General features: G+C 38.0%; 1 protein-coding gene across 2 annotated transcripts in view; it reads right to left on the bottom strand.

The window, feature by feature from the left end:
• Positions 1-282: 282 nt before the first annotated feature.
• The window catches only part of LOC105279127 (tachykinin-like peptides receptor 86C), a 38,070-nt gene continuing 12,074 nt past the window's right edge, over positions 283-26,278 (bottom strand). Inside the window, exons 2-8 of one of the 2 annotated variants that reach the window (XM_011338697.3) lie at positions 23,568-23,781; positions 12,877-13,011; positions 10,608-10,688; positions 8,341-8,491; positions 7,215-7,411; positions 3,645-3,772; positions 283-831 (exon numbers count right to left, since the gene is read on the bottom strand). In XM_011338697.3, coding sequence (XP_011336999.2) covers positions 704-831; positions 3,645-3,772; positions 7,215-7,411; positions 8,341-8,491; positions 10,608-10,688; positions 12,877-13,011; positions 23,568-23,781 — 1,034 coding nt within the window. In that variant the 3' untranslated portion in view covers positions 283-703. The remainder of the gene's footprint in view (positions 832-3,644; positions 3,773-7,214; positions 7,412-8,340; positions 8,492-10,607; positions 10,689-12,876; positions 13,012-23,567; positions 23,782-26,278) is intronic. The other variant, XM_026970060.1, reaches the window with a different exon arrangement.

The raw sequence follows: 26,278 nt of genomic DNA, 5'->3' as shown, positions 1-26,278 counted from the left end.
CCTTCACAAGCGCTAATGAGAATAACATTTTATATGATGTCAAGCAGAAAATATTTATTATGTTAATTAAAATGCTTGCACGCTCGAGCACAAGCATTTTAATTCATAATATTCATTTGAATATTATGAATATATTCACATGAATATTATGAACATAATATTCAAATTCATAAAATTCATTTGAAGCTCTTACTGCGGAAATATTTAATTCAAAATAAAAAATTTCTTATAAAACATGTATATCAGAAATTATAAAAAATGCGGGAAAGAAAGGACTTTACGTCCGAGCTGAATAAATCACGTTTATTTCGTAGTATTTACAGAATGTTGTAGTTGCAAACTGAATGGTAACAGTAGCTCTGAGAGAATAGCGAGTACAGTACATATGTCGATGTACAAGAGACGCATTACGAAGTACATTGTCAGAATATTACAAATAACATCGAACTTTCTTCCGCCATCATTCCATTCAACCTACCTTTTCTCTTTTTATACGAGTAAGAAAATAATGTCCTTTGAAAAGTGATGACAAAGTGTTTGCGCATAATGAATTGGCGATTCGGTGATTGTGCAATCGTATGTAAACGTTCAGTAATTGCTTTCGACAATCTCTGACAAACTCGTTGCAAAGCACGAAGATAATATTATAACATCATCTTGTGACGGGTACGTTGTTCGCGCAATGGATGATTAAGCTTGACTCTCAGATTATGGCGACGTCCTCTTTAAACTGGAGCCTCTCGCATATTGTACGGGTATTCATTCGAAATGTTTGCACCTGGCTCTCCGCCACGCTCTGCCGCCACCTGATTGACGTCGATCTGAAGCGACCTGGAAACAAATCGAATTGCAATCAGACTTCTGTCTGCCAAGCTTATTTTCCCTCGAAAACTTACAACGTAGTCTGGAGAACGTGCCGTAATATGCCGCGCGTGAAGGGCGTGAATTACAAAAATCGCGCTCGCGTCTTATTGTTAGAATTTCGGCAACGTGTTGTCCAAGTTGTTTCGTTACTTTTTGCGATTGAGAAATAGAGAAAGTTTGGGAACAGTCAAATTTACATCCGTACGATATCATACGAATTTAGGCGAGATTTTTTGGACAAAGGCACATGCGGTGCCCCTTTGCGGTGACAGGGAATTTTCCGCAGCAATGGTTCTCTCTACGACACGACCAATCCAAGCCACAAATTGCAACTATTGCGGATGATTGAAGTCGGGCCGAATTGGTTCAGCTCGTTCCGGTTCTGGCGTATCAAACTATTTTTAGCTTAAAAGCTTTTGACACTTGCGGCAGAACCATTTTCTTAGACACGCGGCTTTTAATCTGAACGGCGGAAAAAAAGAGAAGGGCTGGTGCATTGGCTGTTACATTACGTAATCGTATCGTTGATATTTTCCTATCGCAATAATTAATTATTAATTAATGAGCGTCGAAGACACGTTACGGGTAATCTATGGACTTCGCTCTTTATCCGCGTGATATGATATTTTAGAGACTAAAGCTGAATTGATGACTCCCTTAGAAAACCGAACATGTTTGGCGCGCTTTAGTAACTTGCGCGCCGGGGATGATTCCATTGTGAAAATGAGGACAAGATTAGATTAAACAATATCTCTGCGGACTGGTTGCCCGGAGGCTTAAATTCCACGGATAGTTGACGCAAAAATACAGCGGTGCCGGTTTAAAACTTGACGTTAAATCTTACGACAGCATTTTTCACCATAAACTTGTCGCATCGCGCGCTTAATAAAGTATGCGAGACTCGCTCGCAGATATGCAACTGCAAACGTTATGAAAGCCTGGTTGTGCCCTCTGTTGTAAAAAAAAAATAAAACGTGGAATCTCTCATGAAATAATAAAAAATAAACGCTTAAAGTGAGAATTGTGCAACTAAATCGCAGATAGAAATACATAGAGAAATGCGTATTATAATTTCGTCGCAACGAAATCGTGTAACGTTGATTTAAAGACGCGAGATTTTCCGAAGCCGAGCATTGAAATTGCATAGAAAATTGAATTTTTCCCTGCGAGGGCGCACGCTTTTAAAACTTTTCTCTCAGAAATTCAGAAATTAGTGCAATTGCAATGCTCGATTTATCGTAGACATCGTGGGCACGTGTCATCTTATCTATTACCACAGACTTTAGGGTATATGCGGGAGAAACTAGAAGCAAGTATCTCTTTCGCCTCAAAGTTCTAAATGTTACATCTTCAAAGGTGATTGAGCGCAGATGGAGGATACCACTCTTGATATCTAGAGTTCCTGTTACGTGCATACATCCGTAAGTCTTTTCCGCATTGACGAGTTCGTGTGGGCGCGATGCTCCCACGCGGTCAAGAATACATCGAAATCCCACACCTCACATCCCACCCTCGTGTGGAGAACGTCCCATTTCCGCGGACGTGAAACGAAACAATTTCAACTCTTTGCAATCGCGGAGATACTTGCAGCGCAATATCGCTCGCGTAATCAGGTACCAGTCGAAATGCTGCCTGTCTAAACTTCAAATAAAATAATTCGACGACTCTCTCTCTCTCTCTCTCTCTCTCTCTCTCTCTCTTTCTCGATATGGTGCATTGTCAATAAGATAGCTCGGATTTAACGAGCATTTACAGCGGATGAAATTGCAGGCAGAAACACGTGAGCGAAATTCATATTTGATCCACTAAAATATTATCAATTGAAATTCATATTTTATTAAAAACCGAAATATATAAATTGGACACGGTAACATAATCGGATAAATCTTTCACTAACGAACGATACTGTTAATATCGTTTCGTAAAATAATCTCATATAAATATCGTAAAAATATACAGGGTGTTTCCTAAGTAAGTAGACAAACTTAAGGAGGATATTCCTTGGCTTATTTTAAGAAGAAAAGGTCATATAAACATATGTCCTAAACTGCTTTGTTTTCCAAAAAATGTATCTGTCATTGTAAATACGTCTTGCTTGACGAGCGTTTCCATTAGCAAGACCGTATACGAAATGCATATCTGCCATTTCGGCGTTTGTGTAATTTACCATAATTAATAAAATTACTAAACTTAATAGGAACTAATAAAGTTTGCGTCAAAGATAATGTGATAGCAGTGATGCCGAATAGCGTGCTTTTGCAGTACGAGTCAACAGCGGTGGGGATGGAGTGGGGATGGTCTCGCGGCGGTCGCGCGGCGCAGTCTGAAACGAGTGTTCACTTGCGGCGCCGCGAGATCATCCCCACTCCATCCCCACCGCTGTTGACTCGTACTGCAAAAGCACGCTATCCGAAAAGTGAACGAAAACAGTGATGTACTTTTTTTGGAAAACAAAGCAGTTTAGGACATATGTTTATATGACCTTTTCTTCTTAAAATAAGCCAAGGAATATCCTCCTTAAGTTTGTCTACTTACTTAGGAAACACCCTGTATATCGCAAATATCGCAAAATCATTGATTGTCTTATTCGACAAAGCAGTAAGTCGGGTTGGCGGATATCTCTTTAGAGTGGTCCAGCTGCATCCACTCGCGTCTAATAACTCGGTCGCAAACGCGCGAGATTGTCGTGCACTGTTCGTCGGGGTAAAATGAAAATATGGCGAAATAGATGACACTTCCGTTCGCAACTCGCCAGCGAGAACACTCGCGCGGATACTCACCCGAATTGCAAGGTGCGAGCTCCGAGCGTTGAAGCGCAGCTAACTCTTGCGTTTCGCGGTTCCGCACATCCGTCTGGCCCGTCATGCAGCAGCATTTACAGATCACCAATTCGAAATAGACTCGGAACCTGTAACAGTCGATGCGTGCACCACGTCAGTGCGTCTATAAACGCAGAGAACTTATTAAATCGGAAGGGGCAGCAAAGTGCATTTGCACTGCAAATTTTGCAGTGCTTGAATATATTACATCTTGGCAAGAGCAAGACGATGCGCGACAATCTATCCGCTCGATAAAATCTCAAGTGAAATTAAAGAAGATCGCCGCTATTAAACGGATTAACGCTTTGAGCTCGGATCAGATATGTAATAAATGATACTCCCGCTTCCTTCCCGTCCGAAACTGGATACCGTGGAATCGATTAAAGCTCCAGCTTCAGCAGGATATCCTAAGGGGTCCATTGTGCTAACTGCAGCATGCTCTCAACACTTATCTAGTATTTACAACGAGCGAACGCATCTTGCTTTTTGTCTTACAATGTAATATTACGCTAAGAGCTAATAGCTCTTGTAATCAACTGATTACAAGTCAACGCTAATTATTCTTTATCGCTAATCAATTAATCGGGAAGGTATCGGTTGATCTCAAAGATTTAGCAGATTCTCGTGAAAGCTCTGTAATTAATATCGCATGGAATGATATAAATATAATAATTTTACAGATTGCATTCGACGTACATTTGCGCGGGCGAGCATTTCTTTTCTTCTATGTACAATTCTACTATCCGTTCCAAGTGATTGAGACCTATTCATGCGCGCCGATCTACTCGAGTAATCCTCTCAGTTAAACAATTTTTAAAGTAATCTAGTATTACGAATGTGCCAACATTTCTTCATTCTGTGGCTCGAGTGAAGTGTACGCCAGAAGACCGCACCTCAAGGGCCGTGACTCACTCATATAATACTATTATATAATTGATTATTTAGCCTATCTCTTTCTTTCGATGAAGGAAGAAACGTTATTTTTATGTTGAATCGTCGATGGAACTGGCAATAGCATGTTGCTAGTAAAATCGATAACGCGTGTGCTGCAGAGGAATAAAATGTTAAAATAAAATACAAGAGTGCAATCCGTTCATTGTTATACAGATTAATTTGGAAGAGTAGAATGCTATGTGATCGAGTTTCACAAAATTACATGTAATCTTCATTACCCTGATCATTTGTCAATTATTTACATTGCAGCGAAACGATTATTTGCTACGCGATTTAAACAATATTGCAACGATACGTGATATTGTGCACGATCAAAGTTTTAATTGGTAATGCAATGGTCTGCTTTGAGATAAAAAAATTGTAAAACTCTGCAATTGTTACAGCTTTTGTTATTTTTTTTGGTTATTTTTTTCATCGATAGATAACTATAAATTTCAGAAAACGTAACAGATGCTTACGAGCCACATTGCAGGTGTCATAAATCTATTTCCTCTGTTTTGCTATCTGTTGATTTCGCCGATATCGAGCACCATTGTGTCATTTCGGGCATTTATTATGCAGAATCTAATTGTAAATCAATCGAAATAGCAAGAAACGTCAGGAATCATATAGGTAGACCATTTCATTATACGTACCGTGATCGTTTTATCACTTTAACGAAAACAATGTTTGTTTGCGATTGTTACGCGGTTGTGCGATATAATTTTAATAAAACGATAATTGAATCTACGCAGTGCGGTGTGCATCGCAGGCAAGTAGTTGAATATGCAATGGTGCAGAATACAAATATTACGCCTGATATTGTTGCGCTTTTGCGCCGGAGGACGCCAAACCTCAAATTTAATCAATTTACCGCTACAATGTGGGAGACTAAGACACAGAAGTATGCGTCTACGTGCCTAGTTTAACGAAACAGTTTCCTATTACCAAGTCCATCGAATATGATAAAGAGATTAGTTTTAGGCTAACGAAATTTTAGAAATTTGAGGAAAACATAATTTCAAATTCAATTTGAGATTTAATCGCGTGCTAGATTGATGATACAAAGAATTGCCTTAAGATTTGTGCCAAGATCATAAATATCATTTTTAATAAATTAGACTTTCTTAAAATTTCGTTAAAAAATATAACGTAAAAATGAGACTGAGACTGTCCGTCGTTTTTCATTGCGAGATACTCTTAATTCTGAGATATCCTTAATTGTTATTTCAATAAAATAACGTATTATTTTCCGATCGATTATAAAAAAGAATCAAATCTTTTTAAAAGAAGTCTCTAAATTTGCACGATTACTATATTTCATATAATGCGGGCAATCATCGATGTGACACGTGCAGGGGGATTATTGGACTAGCTAATAGAGTCGCATAAGGGTTCAAATGATAAGGAGACGTTAATAACGAGGTTTCTTCCGGGTGCAATGAAAGAGAGAGAAGCGAGAGGTATCTGATGGCGATGATCATATTGCGTCCGACAGACGCGATCGATTTTCAGGATGAAAGAACGCGATTCTGGCGAAATAGTGAGACCTTCTCTGTCGCGACACCTGCAAATCGATACGCGAATATGGCAATGTATAATTAGAACTGAGGCTCTATGTTTAACCGAGGAATCAATACCGCTCGTATTATTGATCAAGGTATACAGTCGCGAAACTGCAAAATGGAAAGCACTACAATTGTTTGCGGAAGGGCGCATCTGTGCGGTCTCTTACGACACACAACTATTCCGGAGAATTGTTAAATACATTAATCAGAAGATATGATTCCCTGGTAATTTATATCTGCTTCAGAGTAATATTAATTACATCGGAACCCTCTAATCTCACGCGGAAGTTGTCGATAAAGTTTCCCGATGAGGGAGTCACATTTTTGACAGCGCTAATTTCCAATCACCGTCCTTAACCCTTTAAATTGTCGGCTACTGTTTTGTGTAATCCCGCGAGTCGCTGTCCAATTTTTCAAAGTGTTACGTTTGATTGGATGTTGCTAGGATTTACGTAAATCTCATCTAATACAGAAGGCTTGGATTTTCAATCAGATTGATGTTAACACAAGAGAGCTCGGGTATTTTTATTTCACACCTTATTTCGTCCTGTTAATGTCGTTGACGTGTCAGAGCATATAGCAACCTTCTTTTCGCGACAACATTAATCTCGGACTTTCCTCTATCTGATTTATTGCTCTCGGATAATGAATTGACGTCTACATTTCTGTGGATTATTCAGTTTAACCAATTACAGAAGTATTGCACGTAATTGGATATTCCGATCGGATTTGTATAAGTCTTTCTTAACGATCATCATTATTTCTGTCAATATCTTTGTTGTAAAACGTATTCATATTCTTCTTTTTAAAGTCGGTTGAACGCGGAGGTAAAATTTACTAACTTTTCGGGTAAACCGATTTTCTAACTTCCCTGCACTTTGTAACGGCAAGCCTTTCCATCCGTCTTACGAAAACTTTTCTGGAAAAATAGCGGTTGCGTTTATTCGTCACAAAGTTTTTGTTGCAATGATTCATATCATAAAAACGAATAACAAATACAATAAATAATAAATATATAACGAAGCGAGACCTGTTGTTCATCCAGTAATATATGATCGGATTGACCATGGAGTTGGACATGGCGAGCCAGTAGAAACCCAGATACACATGTTGCACGTAACTGCTCTCTGCAAAGTGACGATGGTGGTACACGAAAATGAAGAAGCCCTGATATGGCAACCAGCACACCGCAAATATTACCACCACGCAGATAAACATTTTTACAACCTGCAATAAGTTGACAAAATGTTAGTAAAATGTCAACATGCACTAAAATATTCATAAATATTCACTTTTGTCAGCAATAAACGCTTCGATGTTTGAAAATAATTAAATAAAAATGATCGAAATATTATTTTTAACTTTTTATGCATTAGCGACATATATCTTGTAATCCAATAATATAGATACAAATTAATCATGATATTCAGCGAACGGCTGCATTTTTGCAGTTTGCACGAAGACATGATAATAATTGCAAAACTTTTTACTATCACTACTATCAGCAGCTCATTTTGGAACTTATGATGATGTTTCGGTGGAAATATTAAGGAGAACTTAATAGCGATCCATTGTGCCAAAGTTTACGCTTGCAGACAACAATATTCGCTCAATTCTCGCGTTTGCGTTCGCAACTGCTCGTTAATACGACACTGTCGATGGTAATTTCAAGTTTCGTGTAACGTGCGCGGACAAATAGTCAATATTGCTGCTAGTTCAAGCAAATAAATATTTGCCTTGAATTTTTAAGCACACGGAAGTAAGAGCTTCTGATTTCTGATGCAGATGAATTCTACAGTAAAATAGTGAACCGACTTGCGCTCGTGGTGTTACAATGACCTAGTTTATGGAAGATTTGAAATTTTTAGAATTTTTAGAATGGGCAATTTCATGCTTGAGAAGGATTCTCTAGATCCCTGTCGGCATTTTGTCTGCGACAAATCCAATTTTTTTTACACACCTTCGCCTTTCCCGAGAGATTCCCGCGATCGTTTAGCATGATACTCACGCAATAACGCGCGCGCAAAAATATTTTCTCTCCCGTGTTTCAATGCATCGCGGCAGTTTATCGACACGCCTCGCACATTACTCACAACGTGCACGTCGCAAAAACGTTTGGCAGGCCGACAATGCGAGCAGGGATCGATGTGACATACCTTGCGCTTAGATCTCATCGATTCTCGCTGGTAGTGCGTAAGCTCGCCGATGGACTTGGAGCCCCACAGCTCACGTCCCATGCACGAGTAACAGAAAGCCATCACTGTCATGGGAACCAGATACGTTACGGCGAGGAATACGATATTGTAGCTGCAGAATAAATGATTCACGAAATCATTATGTTTGCGATCATAAAGGATCGCCATTATTACACAGCAAGTTTATTAAAGCCGTAACTCGTCTCGTAAGATACACGTGGCCGACGCAACGGCGATTACTCAAAGGAGCACACACAGGCAGGAGATCTGTCTCTATTAATTGAAGCACGGGAGCTTAAAGCGCGATACAGCAGTAATAGCTAGACGCGACAAATTGAGTCCTTTATCCTGTCGATGAATACGCGCGCGTGTTTAATAAATTTTATCTCCATGTATTGTTACGTCGATTATATTGCGACAAACTTCAACCGGATGCTATTCGATCGATTGTTTCGTCCCTTGTCGGAATAATATTCCGGCAATTGCGCTCCCGGGCAGATATCGCCGCGCGGATCCGTAATTCCGACCTTGTCCTTGCAGACACTTTCGACCAGAGTTACAGACTCGGAATCTGGAGTTACAGAGTCCCATCCGAAACCCAGGAGTGTACATGGAAATCAGTATCGCTGGATAACTTAAATTGCACGTAGGAGGAATATTCAGAGAGATTACTGCGGACATAATATAGACAGTGCCTGTGCAGAACTTGAATGCCATTTTGACATGCAGGGAACTGCGCGTCACTTCCGGCTGAGATGTTTTAAATGATCCTATTATCCGCTATTAGGGGCGGCAAAATTGTTATATCTGTTGTTAAGTAAAATTTAACTTGGCAAGAGACGTTTCCCGTAGATACGCGGAGACTGGAAACATCATTTATTCGTAAACTCGGACATTGTGGGACGTACTTCATAAGAACGGATGTTCCCTGCTGCAAGCGAATTATTCGACAAAATAAAAGTTTCATGAATGCAGCTGAAGTTTTATTTGATGAGCATATGAAACGTTCTTCTGAATGATACGACCGAGATTTATGGGACTTTTTGTTCAATTAAACTGTTTGTTCAATTAAAAGTTGGTTTCTTCTCTTAGAAAGTTTTATTTTTCTTTCTACCAAAAATAATGAAATCACGAATCTATCTGGTGGTGGTTTCATTGCACACAGTCATCTATTTGTTTTGTACAGAAGTTCCACGTATTCTCCAGTTCAATTATTTCTTTACACAGAAGAACAATTAGGAATTTCGTTTTATTATATTCCGTAAATTGGTTTCTTGTGCAGAAAGGAAAACCGGAAAAAGAAAACTCGGTATTTAATATTGACTTTCCAAGCCGTGCCACCCCATACCGTGCGCGTTTCTTTTTCCTTTTCTAGTCACGTCTTTTCTGCCAAGCAATACTCAAAGAACTTCACACACACTTTAAATCGATTCTGCAAAATTTCTGAAATATGTAGGTAATATAAAGCTATCAGCTGACGTTCATGTTCAAAGTATCTCAAGTGTCAAATATAAACTCATGTTTCTTATCCAAAATTCACGAAGCTTCCAGTATAGTGAATGGTGAAATACATAATGCTGTTTAAATTGTTTCTCCGGCTACCAGGACAAGGTCGATACGTGCCGTGCGTGCGTTATCTGTAATCGCAAATTTCGTCGTTCAGCCGCATTAGCCATTCTTGGTTAATCCTGATACGTCGTTTCGAACGAGAACGAGTTATGGTAAGTTACAGCACGAAAGCGCAAGTGCCAGTTAGCCCTCTAATTGCTAATGGCTCCCGATTGACAAGGGTGGTCATTTGGTCAATGAACGCTAACGGCAAGAATCAAATGCGACTATTCGAATTAAGGTGAGCTGCTCTTGTCATTTTTCAGCTGATACGCTGATAGCAGATGTACAGCAATTTCCTGTGCTACCTTCTTGGGTCAATCATCGATTCAATCTCTTTCGCATCCGTAATGGATCGCGGCCGCGCGCACAGTTTACAGGAACTTCTCCCCGCACGCGATATCACGTGCTCGTTTCCCCTATTAAAAAAAGTCTAATAGCTTGTGATTCTACACGCGCGCAACTGACATATTTCCGAAAGCCCGGCTTCCGAGTCTCATATCGTATCGACGGTGGTTTAGTCTTGTGCCACGAAGGGTCAGAAAGCCGAAGTTTCCGTATCGTGTTTCTTCCTATGCCAAAACTCAATAAACTTCCCAAGAATGAAGCTCGCTACTTACCAATACTCCGTTTTGCTATGCAAATAACCGCCGTCGGGCCACAACAGATAACAGGAAATTCTAGTCGTTCCATTGGAATACCTGCAAATGATACCGTTAACGTCAGTCTCCCGGAATAATTTCAATAAATCAGGGGTTGAAGTATGACGATGGAGCGACAATAAACGATATTATCACGGCGAGTCAAGCTACCACGTTAGATGTATTCGATGCGATTTAATAAAAGGCATTTTTTCGCACTTTTGAGTATTGATTGCTCCAAGGGCTGGAAAAGTTTGCCAGGTGCCATGTACCTTCCAAGATGGTATCAAAATTCAGAAGAAGGATATGGAAGGAACGTAAGAAGAAAAACAGTATGAAGGTAGAAGCCATTCGCACGGAACATTGGCCATGCGGGAGAGAAACATGTAAAGTGAATTTTGGAGCCATCAGAGTACGTATGCGCGATTGTAAGTTTCTCATGCTCACGCAAAACCTTAATGAAAGAAAAATATGATGATGCTTATAATGAAAGCGTCCGGTGTATCATATAATTTTAGCGAATCGAAATTGTTATTCCTGGTTTTAAGTAAATATTATATAAGATATATACTCGATGATATTTCCAAAACGATACATGATTCAGTTACAGTTGCAAAAAGTAACTGTTTGAAAGCTCGTTGGAAATTTATGAGGCATCACTTATCATAGTAGAAAACGCACACGCATGGCTTGGCTTTGCGGAGATACAAGTGGCTTTGAGAGTACAGGGTCGGCTTTAACACTAGGGTGCCTGGCAGTAGCAGCAGAAATCAATAAAATATCTCGCGAAAACATCATCGATCTCTCTCATTATTTTGTTAATATTATTTATTCGGTCATAAAAATGATTAAATGTCACAGGAGATATTTTTTTCTCTAAATTGCGAGAAATGGGAATTCAAAAAGTCCATAAAACAGCTGAAATGACTCCATCTGACTCTAATAGGCATTAGAGGGAGAAAAGGATCAGATTTATATGTATGTAAGATCAGTAAATTAAGTACGTAATATTTTCAGTCAAGAGAATTTCCAGAAGCAGTATTTTCGCTATATTTCGCAGTGTTTCTTGTTGAAAGTTATCTTTCTCTGCAATCGAAAGATCGGAATTTTTTTATTTTATAAATCATAATTATCTTTACCCTTCTAAATAAAAATACTTTACTGTCGGAGGCAGTCGATATAAATTGTGGATGTAAGAAGATTACAGTGTATGTAAGAAGAAGAGTCGGTTTTTGTATCCTCTGCGAGCAGATAAGAGGAGCGTTGCTCGACTGTAAACGGATTATTGAATAAATATGTCTGCATGGGTATAATCTTGTAGCGGTAAATTCTTTATGATTTAAATTTGAGGGAGGAGAATATGAAAATTTAAAACATTTTTTGAAAAATGTATCAATTGAGAGAAAACTCAATAATTATATTTTAACTGCCTATATATTCTTAATATTAATTCTTTTGATTCGGACAATTTGCAGCGCGTTAGTTTATTTTACTCAATTATTCAAGAGAAATATGGAGTGTGTGCTTATATTGATAACAGTCCACGATACGTAAAAGGGATCATATAAATACAGGAGTACATGTCCATATGAAACAGTCCGTAAAGATAGAATTTGCAAGCCGAAGATATCTTACGGACGTTGATGCAAATGACGTCAAATGCGGGTAGGTACATTGAAGCCGAGGACTAAGTCGCTGTAAGTGAATCGTTATACAGGAAATACGGCTGTAAGTCGAGGCCACGTCCCGACAAGACAAGTCTAAATCTAGTGATTAAAAATTTACATTTTTATCAATACAGAAATAAAAAGCGACATATATTTTACTTTATATACGTTCTGTATTTTTTCCCCAAAATTTCCCTGGTACAAGTGATTTTAGCATGCATTGTAATATGCAATGCATCCTCGTATACGTGACCGAAATCTTGTTTGCAATGTTTGCAACATTCACTATCTCTGAACGTGCCTCAAACGAGGATGCGTTCTTCAAGCAATATTCCGTGATCCGTTTTATTATAGAATTTAATGCGGGATGTAGAAAACAAAAAAGCACAAGGTATTGTCGTGATCAGTTAATGAGAAAACAATTATGCTGCCTTTGCACTCTACCCTTAATGGTCTATAAATATAAAACGACATTATAAAATAATAAGGGATATACGCGCACACACAGACATAGATACATTATAACAATATCAAAATTAACAAGCGAGTCGGTTTAACGATCCATTTCTGATTACATTTACCTGCGCGATGACGTCGTGGAATATAAAAGGCATGGGCTCGCCAGTGCAGATGAGATGCCCCAGATTAAAATTAAAATAATCACCGTCCTCCTGCGAGACATATGGTGTTTAAGAGGATACATAATGGCCATATACCTGCAACAAACGGCATAACGACGGATGCTTATTATTCTCCTCGAGACACGAGAAAATTACAGAGATTTATGACAATCGAGCTTTTGTCGACAGGATTTTTCGATTTTAAATTTAATCCACATAAAGAACTTCGGACTTTCATTTGTCATTATCGAACGTTACTTAAGAATACCTGGCGAAGTACAACAAAAATCTTGACAATTATAGTGGAAGAAACCACAAGAATTGATGTATTTATTTGCTACTTCCGATAAGACTCTTTCGTTTCATGATCATCTTTTCTTGAACGGTAACTTGCAAACTGTACAGCAAATTGCGCAGTTATCCAATAAAATCATTATTCACTTTTGCACATAATTGTTTTGAAAAAAATATATATATACAATCAGTTTGCGCAATTATTAATACAGGGACTAGTTGTCTCGTGTCATTCAAAAATGCCAATTAAGATCATGCAGAGCGATTTTAAGCTAAATACCATTGCGTGCATAATGGAAATAAAAATTACTGGTAGAATGGCGTGACATATAGTCCATGAATTGTTGTCGTGCGTTATCCCGTGAATGTATTTATGAGGCTACAAACAAGTCTTTTGTTTGACAATGACATTGGCTGCGTTCGGCAGAAAAAGCTGCTTTGCAACTGTTGTAAAAATCGTGAATCTGATTGGCGTATGCGCTTAATTTTGATTGAATCTAAAAGCATACGCCAATCATATTCACGAATTTTACAACGGTTGCAAAGCAGCTTTTTCTGCCGAACGCAGCCATTATTACTGTTATAACATTACATCTGCGTGCGCACAATAACAGTACAACAGCATCCCAAAGTACCATTCAAATGGGACGCAATAATTGATTACTCTTATTGGTACATCTGCAGATTTGACAATGTTGTTTCACGCACGCGTGGATGGATTCTAATTGGAATTTAATCACGATACTAATTTAATTAAATACGGAATAATTTAATAATCAGTTATTAAATTCTTGTTAATTATATCCTAAACGAAGAATAATTAATATTAAACACATAAATCTTCGTAAGCCAAATTATTTCTTCTTGTTGTATTCTCACTCAGAGAAAACAGAAAATTCAAAAACGAATAATGTTGAATCAAACATGAAAGTACAAAGTATAATTTACGCAATTTCTTTATTAAAATTTATTCCCTATACACAGAAAGCATTCCAACGACGCGCAATAACAGATACGCAATTACCTGGGCGTAACACGTCCCATCAATTAATCGAACGCGCAAGTGAAATATAAAAAAGCCGGGCGGAAATATCTAGGCGGTAAATTATTCGAGGTTCGTGAATTGAATTGCATGTTTCTCATGGTAGTCTCATTCGGCCGTCGCCGATTTAGTTTCAGCGGGGGACAATAAACATCCTACGTTTGGAGTACGAATCCTACCTATTTGCCGTGCAATAAAGTGTGCAGCGCCGAGTTGTACGGAGAAGGAGGTGAAGATGGAAGGCTAAACTTGACAATTACTTTTGCGCTTGCGTTCTTCCTCCTCAGATCAATGGAGAAACTCGTGAACGTGTGAGTCTGTAATAGAATGCCTCGCATAAATACGGTGCGGACGATGCAACGGCGGTGTGCTTCTATGCCCTGGCGTAGATTCAATCATAGGAATGAAATCATCCTCGAGTCAGCTCGGTAGGAGCTCGGTGGAAACTCGTTAGAAGGGAAATCCTCATAAAGGATCTCGTGATCGGTATTTAAATTTGCGCGTGACGGGGAATACTACCGAGCACTCTTGACTTTTTCACTAAATTTATTTGCGCTCATTCATTTGTCGATCGTCGACTCGTACTTTGAGTCAATTATTGTAATTATTTTACACGCACGTACACTGACAATTTTACACTCCTTGATACTTTAATGTTTTATGTTTGCACATTATTCGGAAATCTCTTTAATTGAATCTTAATTGAATCACCGTTGAACAATCAGGCGATAACATTTTCCATTTTCCATTTACATGGAGTTCTATCGCTATTGTAACATTTGCTTGTAATACAGGGTGGTAATATCGATCCACGCTAAAACGATTTTAATATGTATGCAGCTCCAAACAAATCTGCTCTCACCGTAAATAATAGATAATCTAATATTTGATGAGCTATTTGATGAGCAATTGCGAATACACTGCTAGGAATATACTCCTTATTATGAATACCATTGAAACTCCCTTTCAATAAATTTGTCGGAGCGCGATACGTATCTACTTCGTTACTAAGTTTCAAGCTTTATTCAAATTTGAGCAGCGCAATTAATTATTATCGCGTTTCTTGAGATACAAGTCGCAACTACAAATGAAGAGAAAAGTCCTTCTTATTACGTTAATTATATATATTATTACACGTTTTTCGTAAAATAGCCTTATTCAGCCATTTCGCAATTTAGTACTTAATATTGTCTCAGAGGGACTTTTCTCAGAGGGAGACTTACTTTTACTTTACTTTTACTTTTACTTTAACGTTAAATTTAATAATGCATCCGAGATATTCGCGATTGCGACTTAACAAGACTGCTGATCAGTACGCACATTTTGTGAAGAGAAAAAAATGCATCTCCAAATCATTTGGAAGTGCATTCCCGGTACAATTTGCGTCTTCTCTCGATCTCGCGCTGCAAACTCGAAAATCAGACCATACCAGTCGCTACCATCATGTCGTATTGTGTACGTTAGAATAATGGGCAAAACGGCTGCATTGTTTTCCACGATTTTTCGGCTGAGTGCACGGTGAGAACCATCATGGCGAACAATTTCGGGCGTGCGAGACCGCAACGACGATATTTCGCGCCGTAAATAACACGTTCCATGCACGCAGAATAAGAATTGCGAAATAAGCGTTTGCGAGAACGTGTTAAATCATTTACCGTGTGGCAAGTTGAAGTGCCAATATATAAAAGTCTACACTACGAGCACGGGCAGACACGAAATTTGAATATGAATATGCTCTGTTTCCGTGCAGACTAGACGATCCTCCACCCCCTGTCATTCTTCCTTTAAACTCCTGATATCATTGTTATGATTCTTTTCTCGATTGAAAAATGTTTTCGCGCATTTAGAATGACACATAAAGGAGAGATAAATTTCTCTAGCTGTGGACATTGGCTAATCGAATATAACATAATGTAATTACTAGGGTGTGACACTGCCACGAGAGAATATCAAGCATCACCGCCAATAAATTAAATTACGAGTATTTCTCATTCAGGCGATGCGCGGCACGGAAGACAAAATCCCCTACGGACCATTTGTTGCGACCTTATCACTTCGCGGGAATGAAACTCGACGTAATCTCATACGTAGGCACCATACCACAGTCAACTTAGTTACGCGCCTTATTCAGTTATTCATGGGTCTACTGAAGGTAATGAGATACCTAAGTGTGACACACGTTGCGGGAGGTAAAGGCTGCAAAGTAAGGGCTAATCAATGTTTAATGGATACCGAATATAATTTCCGGTAACACCTAGCTTGGCCCACGTACAAACCGCCGCACGTGAGAAGCATAGTCGTCCTGCTCGTTCGTTTCGTCGCAAACTTCGATTTCCCTTCCACCGATCAGCACGTGAAGGGCATCGCAACGCAAATGGCAATGCATCGGAATTTTGTTTGATGCTCTTCCTGGATGCTCGAGACGTTTAAGGTAATCCACTTTTATCCAGCTTTTCATCCCGATCATCTCTTCGAGAAGGAGAGTGCCAAACTGTGAGTGCGTATATATTCTTCGGTATTTGGCGAGCAGACGAGCGAGGAAAATGATTTCGCATAATATTATTAAGTGATTACCGCATTATTCGCGCCTCAATAATGCCAATGTGATGGGAAGATTAATTTATTGTTTATTGATTGCATATAAATGGTTAGGGTTGCGAAACAGTGCTTGATATATGAGAACTAGTATCTAAAAGAATGCTTGTCTATCTATTGTATCACGATCTGAGAAAGTAAGTTTGCACTCGACTTTAAGATAAAGTAATTTCGATGATATATATTGATTCGGAATCGTGAGTGCGTAATTATTCTCTGGTACTTAGCGGGCATACTAGGAAACAATTTCGCATAATATCATCAAATAGTTACCGCATTATTCGCGCTTCAATAATGCCAATGTGATGGGAAGATTAATTTATCGTTTATTGATTGCATTAACGGTTAGCGTTGCGGAAACAATGCTTGATACATGAGAACTACTATCTAAAAGAGTGCTTGTCTATCTAATGTATCACAATTTGAGAAAATAATTTTGCACTCGACTTTAAAATAAAATAATTTCAATGATATATATTAATTCGAAGTCGTTTATTGCTTGTAGTGCTTTTATTTTCGTTTATGGTTGCACCGTTACCAAATTGTTGCAAAGTTGTTTCCACGTAATTATTTATGTCCGCGAAATTTGTTAACGCTAATTTTAAATTAATATAAGATCGAAATTATTTTATCTCAAAGTCGGATGCCAACAATGTTTTCAAAACGCTAATTTTTTGCGTTAAGCTGCAAACGAAATTAATTTTGCTACAAACAATTACAAAGAAAATGCTAATAGTATGCTTTGAGTATTCAAAATTTAATTTATTAAAAGTGGAGTGTCATATAAATCAACTGGCACCATTTTATACATAGAGCCCCATACCGGAAATGAACTGCACCTCATCTCCATGAGTATTGATCTCTCTCTCTCTCCCTCGCGTGTGCAAGACGATGTAACTTGAAACTGCGGCGAAATGTCAAACAGCAAAATATTTCGTACATGCCCTTTCGTATCTTTAATTGGGTAAATGGATTATTGTTCGATGGCTAGTGGCATTGATTAATCGTTAAATTACTTCTGCCTCTAACGACGCGTTATTAATTGATCGATTCCCGATTAAAAACTCGTCAACAGAAATTTGCAGAGAAATGATGAACTCGACCATTGCCGTTGCTGCAAACTTCTGGTCTGCAATACTCTTACGTCATACTTTTGACATTTGGTATCATATATAAAACTTTTATACTGCACAGAATAGTTTCAGCTGCCGATTCCTTGTAATATCCATCAGTATGATCTTAATGCGAGATATTACCAAATTGATCTGAGATTCTTCCATTATTCGGATAATCAGCTTGGAACTCGTAAATATATAATATTAAATGCAAATAATCTGGGAGCAAGCAAAGCAAATCGCCGGTTGGCTCAATTAGTTCGCGTGCCGGATTCCGTAATTTAATCCATCGTTCTATCGTTCTCAGTATCGGCCGCGAGTACGTCAGCCTGACTGATCCTGACTGACTTATTTAAAGACTGGAATTTCTGTTGAACCACCATGAAAATTGTATGAGTTATAGAAATCAGATTGAAAAGAAATGATGATGCCGCGCGAACTTTTAAGTCGATTCAGCAACGATATATCAATCGCTCTTCTCGATAATTTGAGAAATTCCGTTCACCCCGATGACAACCAAACTTCAAGTCGGTCCTGATTCTCCTACATCAATTAACGTTCATTATACTTATTCTGCCTCATCCTTTCTTCCTTCCCTTCCTATACCCATTTCTATTCCTGAAGTTCCGTGCAACTTTAGCTTTCCAGCGTACGATTAATTTACCGTTGAATAATTTAAGTATAAAACTTAAATTCTTTTCTCGTTTACATCTTGCCACGAGTAATTAGTTGTTGACAAATTGACAACAATTCTTTAAAAAATTTACGCGATTATTTAGTTAACGATGGCTTTTATGAGTCGTGATAATTATTCGTTTTCTTTTCGTTTACGTCGGAACGCTGATTATTAAACCCAGTCCATGGTTATTGCAAAATAAGTTATACGAATCGGTCATTAAAACTTTTCCAGAAGCAAACGGAATTGTATGATTTATGAGAAGTATATATGTGATGATAAAATAAAGTAAAAAATAAATTGTATCTTCTGTTTTCCGGAAGTGCATCCTATAAACGCCTTGAAGATGCATGAAAAAGTAATATCGCGATATATTATCAAAGCGCATCGTAATATTTACAATAAAATCTCATAAAGGAGACTTCGTAAAAAGATTCTAATATTGATACATCATCATATTTATAGGCCATTAAATCTTCTATATACGCAGATACAAAGTAAGTTATCGATAGTTATTACTAGCAGATGCTGTACTAAATATAATTCACTATCCAATATGCTCGTAAAGTTCTGAGACAGGTATTTCAGGAAACTCCCTGTTATAAATCAGATCTTACGCGTTAAGTCCGGTTATAATTAGGTCGTTCATCATAACAAACTATTATGCAAAGTATCCGGAATTAGTGCAAGGAAACTGCACTCAATGAAATACTTCGATTAATTTAAAATCAGTCATTGAAAGCAAAAGCAGTATATGAAAAGTTCTTGTTGAAACTCTACGTTTTATTTACAAAAGTTTGTACTCCGAAGGATTCGACGACTCTGAAGACCGTCCATGCAATATTGCATCTTATATTCTGTTGCACGTGCAAATGTATAATTATTCCAATTGCTTTCCCCTTTTAATATCTTTTCACTCGTATCTAAAACTTCTATCAAATTCTCGTTTAATGTATTTTAATACTTCATGGACTGGGAGAAAGAGGATTAGATTTTTTATGTCATAAAAAGATACTTGCACATGAAAGCTTTCGTGCGCTTAAAACTTTCAAAGAGAAGCGAAGTTGAGTTAATTTAAAGGATCGACATTTAATAATGATGGGAGTCAATAACATACTTTTCAATACTGCATTGCAGATCAATTACTTTCTATTTCGAACGATGGATTAATCTACGTCCGATCGGAATGCAATGGATAATTGTCATTGCAATAAAATAAAAATTAGAGCAGCATTATAAGGACGGTATATATAGGAGATGGAACGAATCGCTTCTCTTTCTTGCAGAAATCGTGGAAATGAATCGGTAGAGATCTACGGTCTTCGAACTGACTCCGAGCTGATAACCGAGGGCGATAGAATGACCGACATGAATTTCTACCTTATCTTTCCCCTACAATCCCCAATCACATGAAAGCCCTATAACATTTATCCTTTATAAAAAAAAGAGACGAAAAAATCTATCGTGCACGACGAATTTCTTGTATTTCTTGTATTTTCTGTAACTTCGGCGCACGATATCGGATTGAACTAAGTAAATATAATAATACATACATCGGTATGATAGTAAAAAAAAAACACGCGAATACTTTTTACTTATGGATTTGTTAATTCGTCGAGAGTTGTACTTTGCATCCGTTCGAGCGCAATATTCTTTGTTGCAACTTTCCGACTTATTTATGCAAGAACTATTTTAATAAGCAAATATTAAATCAAGATTATTACTTGAGAAAAATGTTCTCCCAATTGCAATGGTAATTAAATATTGTGCTATGTTCTTTCTGTGTTTATTTTCCATTTTACTTTGTAAATCTTTTTAGTAAATCGTTTTGCGAGAGTTTTCTCTTTAATAGTACGAAATTTATCGTTCGTGTTTGTTACATTCTCGTGTTCTTACGGCGAATGGATGTTACAACTGTACTGGTGGCATTTTTATTAATGAGAACTTCTCTGAGCTGTTAATTAATTCAATAGCACTGGGAGTAAACGCTATCCATCGCATAGGTACACCACAGACATTGATTAATAATGCTTGAGTACACATTAGCTTCGCGCTAATCTACAACTGTACATTTGTGATTTAGCTGTGTAAGCGCATCGCACACAATTTCCAAAAGTCTCTCTTTTCCGTTTTTCTCTCTTTTTATTATACATACACGCGTAAAGCTATTTGCAACTAGTGATTTCTGCGGGCGAGATACGTTTAATGCGTAATTTCCGTACATTACGTTACGCATTTTAAGCCACGCCAATGAGGAGTAATAAACGAGAGATAGCTATTATGAATAACCGATTGCCCATGAATGGTTTAATTTGCGCATATGCATTATCCTTTAGTTCATAGATAATTCCCTATGTTCATCCAAAATTGATATTATGGAGTAGATAGAGTGCAGTACAGCAGTACTAATGTAATGCACAAAAAAGCAGGATACTTTATTTTTAAATCGCTAGTGCATATATCGAGAAATATTTCATATTTAATATTATAATAAAAAAGAATAAAGAGAGAGAAAAGAATTCATTGGCGTTCGGTAGTAATCACGTAAAATTCAGGATGAGTAATTAATTGATACATCGATATTCGTTAACTTAATACGGTTTATGCAAAACAGGTCATTAGTAAGTTTGAATAATAATTATATAATATAACAGAAGCAGTGCAAGAAAGAAAGATACGTCGAAATTTACAGTAAATTTGGTCTTCGCGTTTTGCGACCGCCAAGATAGCAGAGCGCCGCTTTTATTCAAGATAAAATATTACGTTTCTGATAACAGTGAGAATCCAAGTAATGAGAATAATAACTCTCTATTTATACACAACGAAAATTAAATGAAGCGTAACATACATCGAGGACTTCTTTCCCTCTCTCGCTTTGTGCTGATCTCTTTGTCATGTATTATGGCTTGTACAAAATTAAGTGAGATAATAAGTTTAACTAGCAGTAAAAACAAGAGCTTAAGAGAGCTGAAATTTAATACTTATTTTTAAATTATGTCGTTTAAGCTGGTCGCAGAATGATACGATTAATGAAGCATCGAGAGAGTACACTGTTTCAAGATGATAGATGGAAAGAATTGTTAAATACGTGTCGAACTCAATTAAGTCACTAATGAGTTGCTTAATGGGTGGGATACGTGCAGAGCGAATCAAGACTGCTGCGGACATTTCTGCGGAGGTTTCTAAAAGCAGATCGATAGATTTGATCAACGACCCCAAAACTTCGAGGAATTAACAGCCAGGCGCAAACATGCTTTTGGGATCCCTTAGAATTTAATTCTGCGATATCCGGGGACGCAATGTCGTAAAAAATCTGAAGTGGAGGAAACGGTGCGGGGTAGGTTAATAGACGCGATAAGAGCGTCGACGAAACTTGGAACCAAGGAATATATATATATATATACATAGGACCACATTAAATATATGCGACAGCCCGATAACCGGGAATGAAACAAAGAAAAAAGTAACACAAAATGTGCCGTCTCTCGGAAAAACGACTTAGACGTCAGGTGAATGGCCGGATGAATGGAACACGAGCAGTAGGCATGAAACAATATTCTTGCCTGTTTGCCAAGGGGGGGAGATGAAATCGCTCTCCCCTTGTTCACGTTCGACAAATAGCACGTTTGCATGTCTAGCTTGTCCCGCGATTTTGGGAGGAAAACACAGACCTCTCGAACGGGAGAAGATCGAACATGTGACTCTGGCATTTTTATTTTACTACGTCTTGTACATGACCGTGCGCATGAATAAAACATCAGAACGGCTGCTCAGTTTCACGGAAGCACCTTTACCACCTTTAGTTTTTTACTTAATGTCACACGAAAGTAGTGTCAGACACGCATGCACGCAATGCACGTGTACTCGGGATGCAATTAGTGCAAATTAAATTCTTCGCAGTATCCTAAGAAAAGGAATCGCTAAGGGTGAAACTGCAGAACCGAAGCATAATTTCGGTTCGGATAAAGAGAGGGAATTGGAGACCGACTTGGCGGAATGTATTATCGCGTATTTGCGGAACACCTTACTCGTTTCCCGCGCAAACACGTGAAACGACCGGAGCTGGCACATGACTATTCTCCATCACGTAGATTGCACTCGATATCGATTGCATATAAATAGCACGAAAGCCAAATCGCGATGTTCCGCGGCTTTCACCTTCGCTAATCGGGGTTGCGGTTTTCAGCGGCGGCGACAGCTATCGCATGTCACCATTAGGTCCAAAAAGAATCTGTGGAAGCAAGTGTTCGTGTGTCTCTATTCTCCCGACGTATTTCAGGATTAATGTAAAGCCATACGCGCACGAGAGTATCCCCTGTCGACGGGAAAGTGATTGTTTTATTCTTCGCGAAAGAAATCGATGAAGTAAAGGAAAATTAAACTGCACTTGTCGCAACTTGTTGGAAAAATAGATACCTTGAATTTATCTCAAAGCTGGGAAGCTAACTTAACCAGAAGCCAGCATATACATATACGAAAGCACGTTCTCGAACGTAGCGCAGCATCGATTGCACCTCTATGTGTGAAATTGCGACAAGCGACGTAATTAGAAATTCTAATTTTAAAGCAGAAAAGGAAAAAAACACGTTACATGAAAAGTTCGTACATTTTTTTCTAATTTTCATTCTAATTTTCTGCCCAATAGCTTTTCAGTTAATCCTTTGCTAGAATACAAAACAGACAGGGAGAAATACTTTCTTCATTAAAAAATAAAAGAGATCAAATTTTTGAAATTTTTAGAAATAACACGAGATATCTGACATCGAAAATGAGCGAAGAGCTGTGACAATTAAGTTCCCATGAGTTTAAAAGAATTGTTATAGTAAATCGCGTACAACATTCTCCAGATAAGCGGCGCTGGTGTGATAGAGCACGACGCAGGCAGAAAGAAAGACGTGCACGACGGGGAAGTTTCGCAATAAAAACTCACCTGTCAAACGATATTACGACGAGAGTAAAAACGCTGGAAGCGACGGTCACGTGTGCTACGAAGTTGTTGATGGTGCAATACACCACCCCGAAGGGCCAATTAGAGTTGAGGAGGAAGATAAAGTTGAAGATGCAGTTGAGCACTGACATCATAAGATCTGCCACGGAGAGATTCACCAAGAAGCAATTAGTGACGGTACGCATTCGCCGATGAGCTGTAACACACAAGCAAACGAGGAAAAGGATAAACCACCTGCTTCGCAGTAATTATAAGATTGCTGACGCCTTGATAGTATTCCGTTTCTTAACTTTCTCTCTCTCTCTTCGTCGTTTCCCCTCTGTTTCATTTTTCTTTTCTCGTTTGAGAATTATGATCTCTCCGCGAAAGTGTTACCGTGACTTTTGCGTCACTTCAACGACCGCGAAGTTTTAGCGCGCTGCGTGAAACACGCACAACCTTCCGCTATTAAATTAAAATACTAAAGGGGATGCCTCCGTTGTCGCGAGCCAAGAAATTTGTTTAAACGGACATCTCGGAGAATAAAAGCGTTTATTTCTAGCTGCGATATTTTTCTTTGTGACATGAACACTGACTTACCATTATTGCTCCCAATTTTTAAATGTATAAATAAATAGATGTATAAATAAAATTTAAATGAACTCATCCATAATATTTTATAAATATAATTCTAATGTAATTAAATTTCGATAATATTTGCAATTATAATAATTAATGTTGTTCTTAACCATTATAACGTATTACAGTATCACGTATGTTTCATTGCAACATTTATATTATAAATGCTCATGATATGTGACGTGCTTTTATGCATGTGAAGATGCTTCGCGTTGTTGAACAGCAACCTCTAATATCACGCTACATCGCCCGGAATGTAAAGTAGTCCTTTGTAACTCAGAGGAAATCGTTATTACGCTTATCTTATTCGCTAGTAGTACCTCGGTACACACAGATATTGGTAAGTAATATATGCGGCCGCGTTATGCAGGACAACACATACTCATTAACAGGGAAAACGGGATAGTGTCTCGCATTAATTTTTCAGAAGCAGTACGATGTCTGGCATGACGGATATTGATGCTTTCTGGGAACTTTATCAAGTCGTGAGCTTAAAAAGTTGAGAAAGAAAAAGTCGTATCGTAAAAAATAACGATGTAATGTGCTTCAGTAATATGCGATAATACGAAAGATGAGCTGTGAAATTACAAAGTTGCGTATTACTCAGAAATATACGCTTGCCTGTATTAGACCTTAACAACGAATAAGGCTTAAACAAATGAAGATGCATTAATAGTACGGTAATTATATAAAACAAATTCTCGGACTAAAGCAGAAGTGGATAATGTAGTACGAAAAAATTTCTGCGCGTTCCGGTAATCGTTATTTCTATAATTAAATCTTTATTAAATGAAGTGTCTCGCTGTACATGATTGTTCTATGAAGAGTCCGCGATAAACGGATAAACATGAATTTTCTGTGACGCGAATTTTTCATCACAAGCATGAGCTGACGTCTGCGATGTCACAAGTAAATCTTCACCACATCATAGAAGTCAAATTGTATTTTCAAAATACTATTCGTCTCTGTCAGAGATAGACTTGATTTACGACGTCGGCGAGGCTGAACCAACTGACAGATTTTTTTCTCATTCGATGCATACGATGATGATCACTTCCACGTCATTTATCACCCTCGAGTGATCGTCGCGTAACACCATCACGTAATTTGAACAATGAAATTTATCGCCTGCTCAGAAAACAATTCTACAAAGCTTTTGCAATGTCATTTACGACTAGAGTTTGATAAGACCAAGAAGGATTTCATCTCGCGCCACTGATATTCAAATACGCGGTTAGTATCATATTTGCTCGCGTTCAGAGAATGTAAATACATATTTCGTTGATCTTGATATAAAGATGTATTTAAATATAGGTATACATAAAACTGCATCATCTGCTTTGACGCGGCAGCGCAAACAGGGTTCTAGTTATGCGAGTTCGATGACGATACTCGAAGATTAATCCACCACAATATAACGAGGCCGTGCAGATATATACTTCCTCACTCAGTTGAAGTAGATTTATTCAACTCCTACGTAGGCGAAACTTTGTTTTCGAGACTGATTTAGCAGCCGCCTGTTATCAAATTTATGTTAGTACTTAATTTCATCATCACCTGTACGATGCAACGTGCATTTTCTTAGGAGACTTGCAACTTCGAGTCCGCGAATATCTCTTGCACCCTTGCACCTGTCGCGTGTAAATTTATGCTGGAAAATTGAGAAGTTAATTTGTGAAGCGAATTATGCGGGTAAAATGCTTTTCCGGACGTAAAAGTTACCTGCGTTTTGAAATACGTTTTAATATTTCATAATGAATAATAGATGAATAATAAGTAAATAATAAATTTTGAGTAATAAGTAAATAATAAATTTTGCCTGACATCGAGAAATTTTGCATAATTATTAGATAAGTGATGGACAAATATTATTTTACAAGTAGTTAATTAATTTTTCAAATATGCATATTCAAGTGCATATTTAAGTTCTGCAATAAAAGGGTGATTGCAGAATTCAATGTTAACTCAATGCATGATGAGATACTACAAGATTTGTGTGACACTGAATCTCGTGAAGACCCATAACCGAGTTCGCGCGATTCGACATTTTTCATAAACGTGAATATACTGCTGGT

The sequence above is a fragment of the Ooceraea biroi genome, chromosome 1 (assembly GCF_003672135.1).
Source record: "Ooceraea biroi isolate clonal line C1 chromosome 1, Obir_v5.4, whole genome shotgun sequence".
In the NCBI taxonomy this organism is placed as follows: Eukaryota; Metazoa; Arthropoda; class Insecta; order Hymenoptera; family Formicidae; genus Ooceraea; species Ooceraea biroi.
The sequence above is the reverse complement of the archived record's forward strand: the minus strand, read 5'-3'. Positions and strand labels throughout refer to the sequence as shown.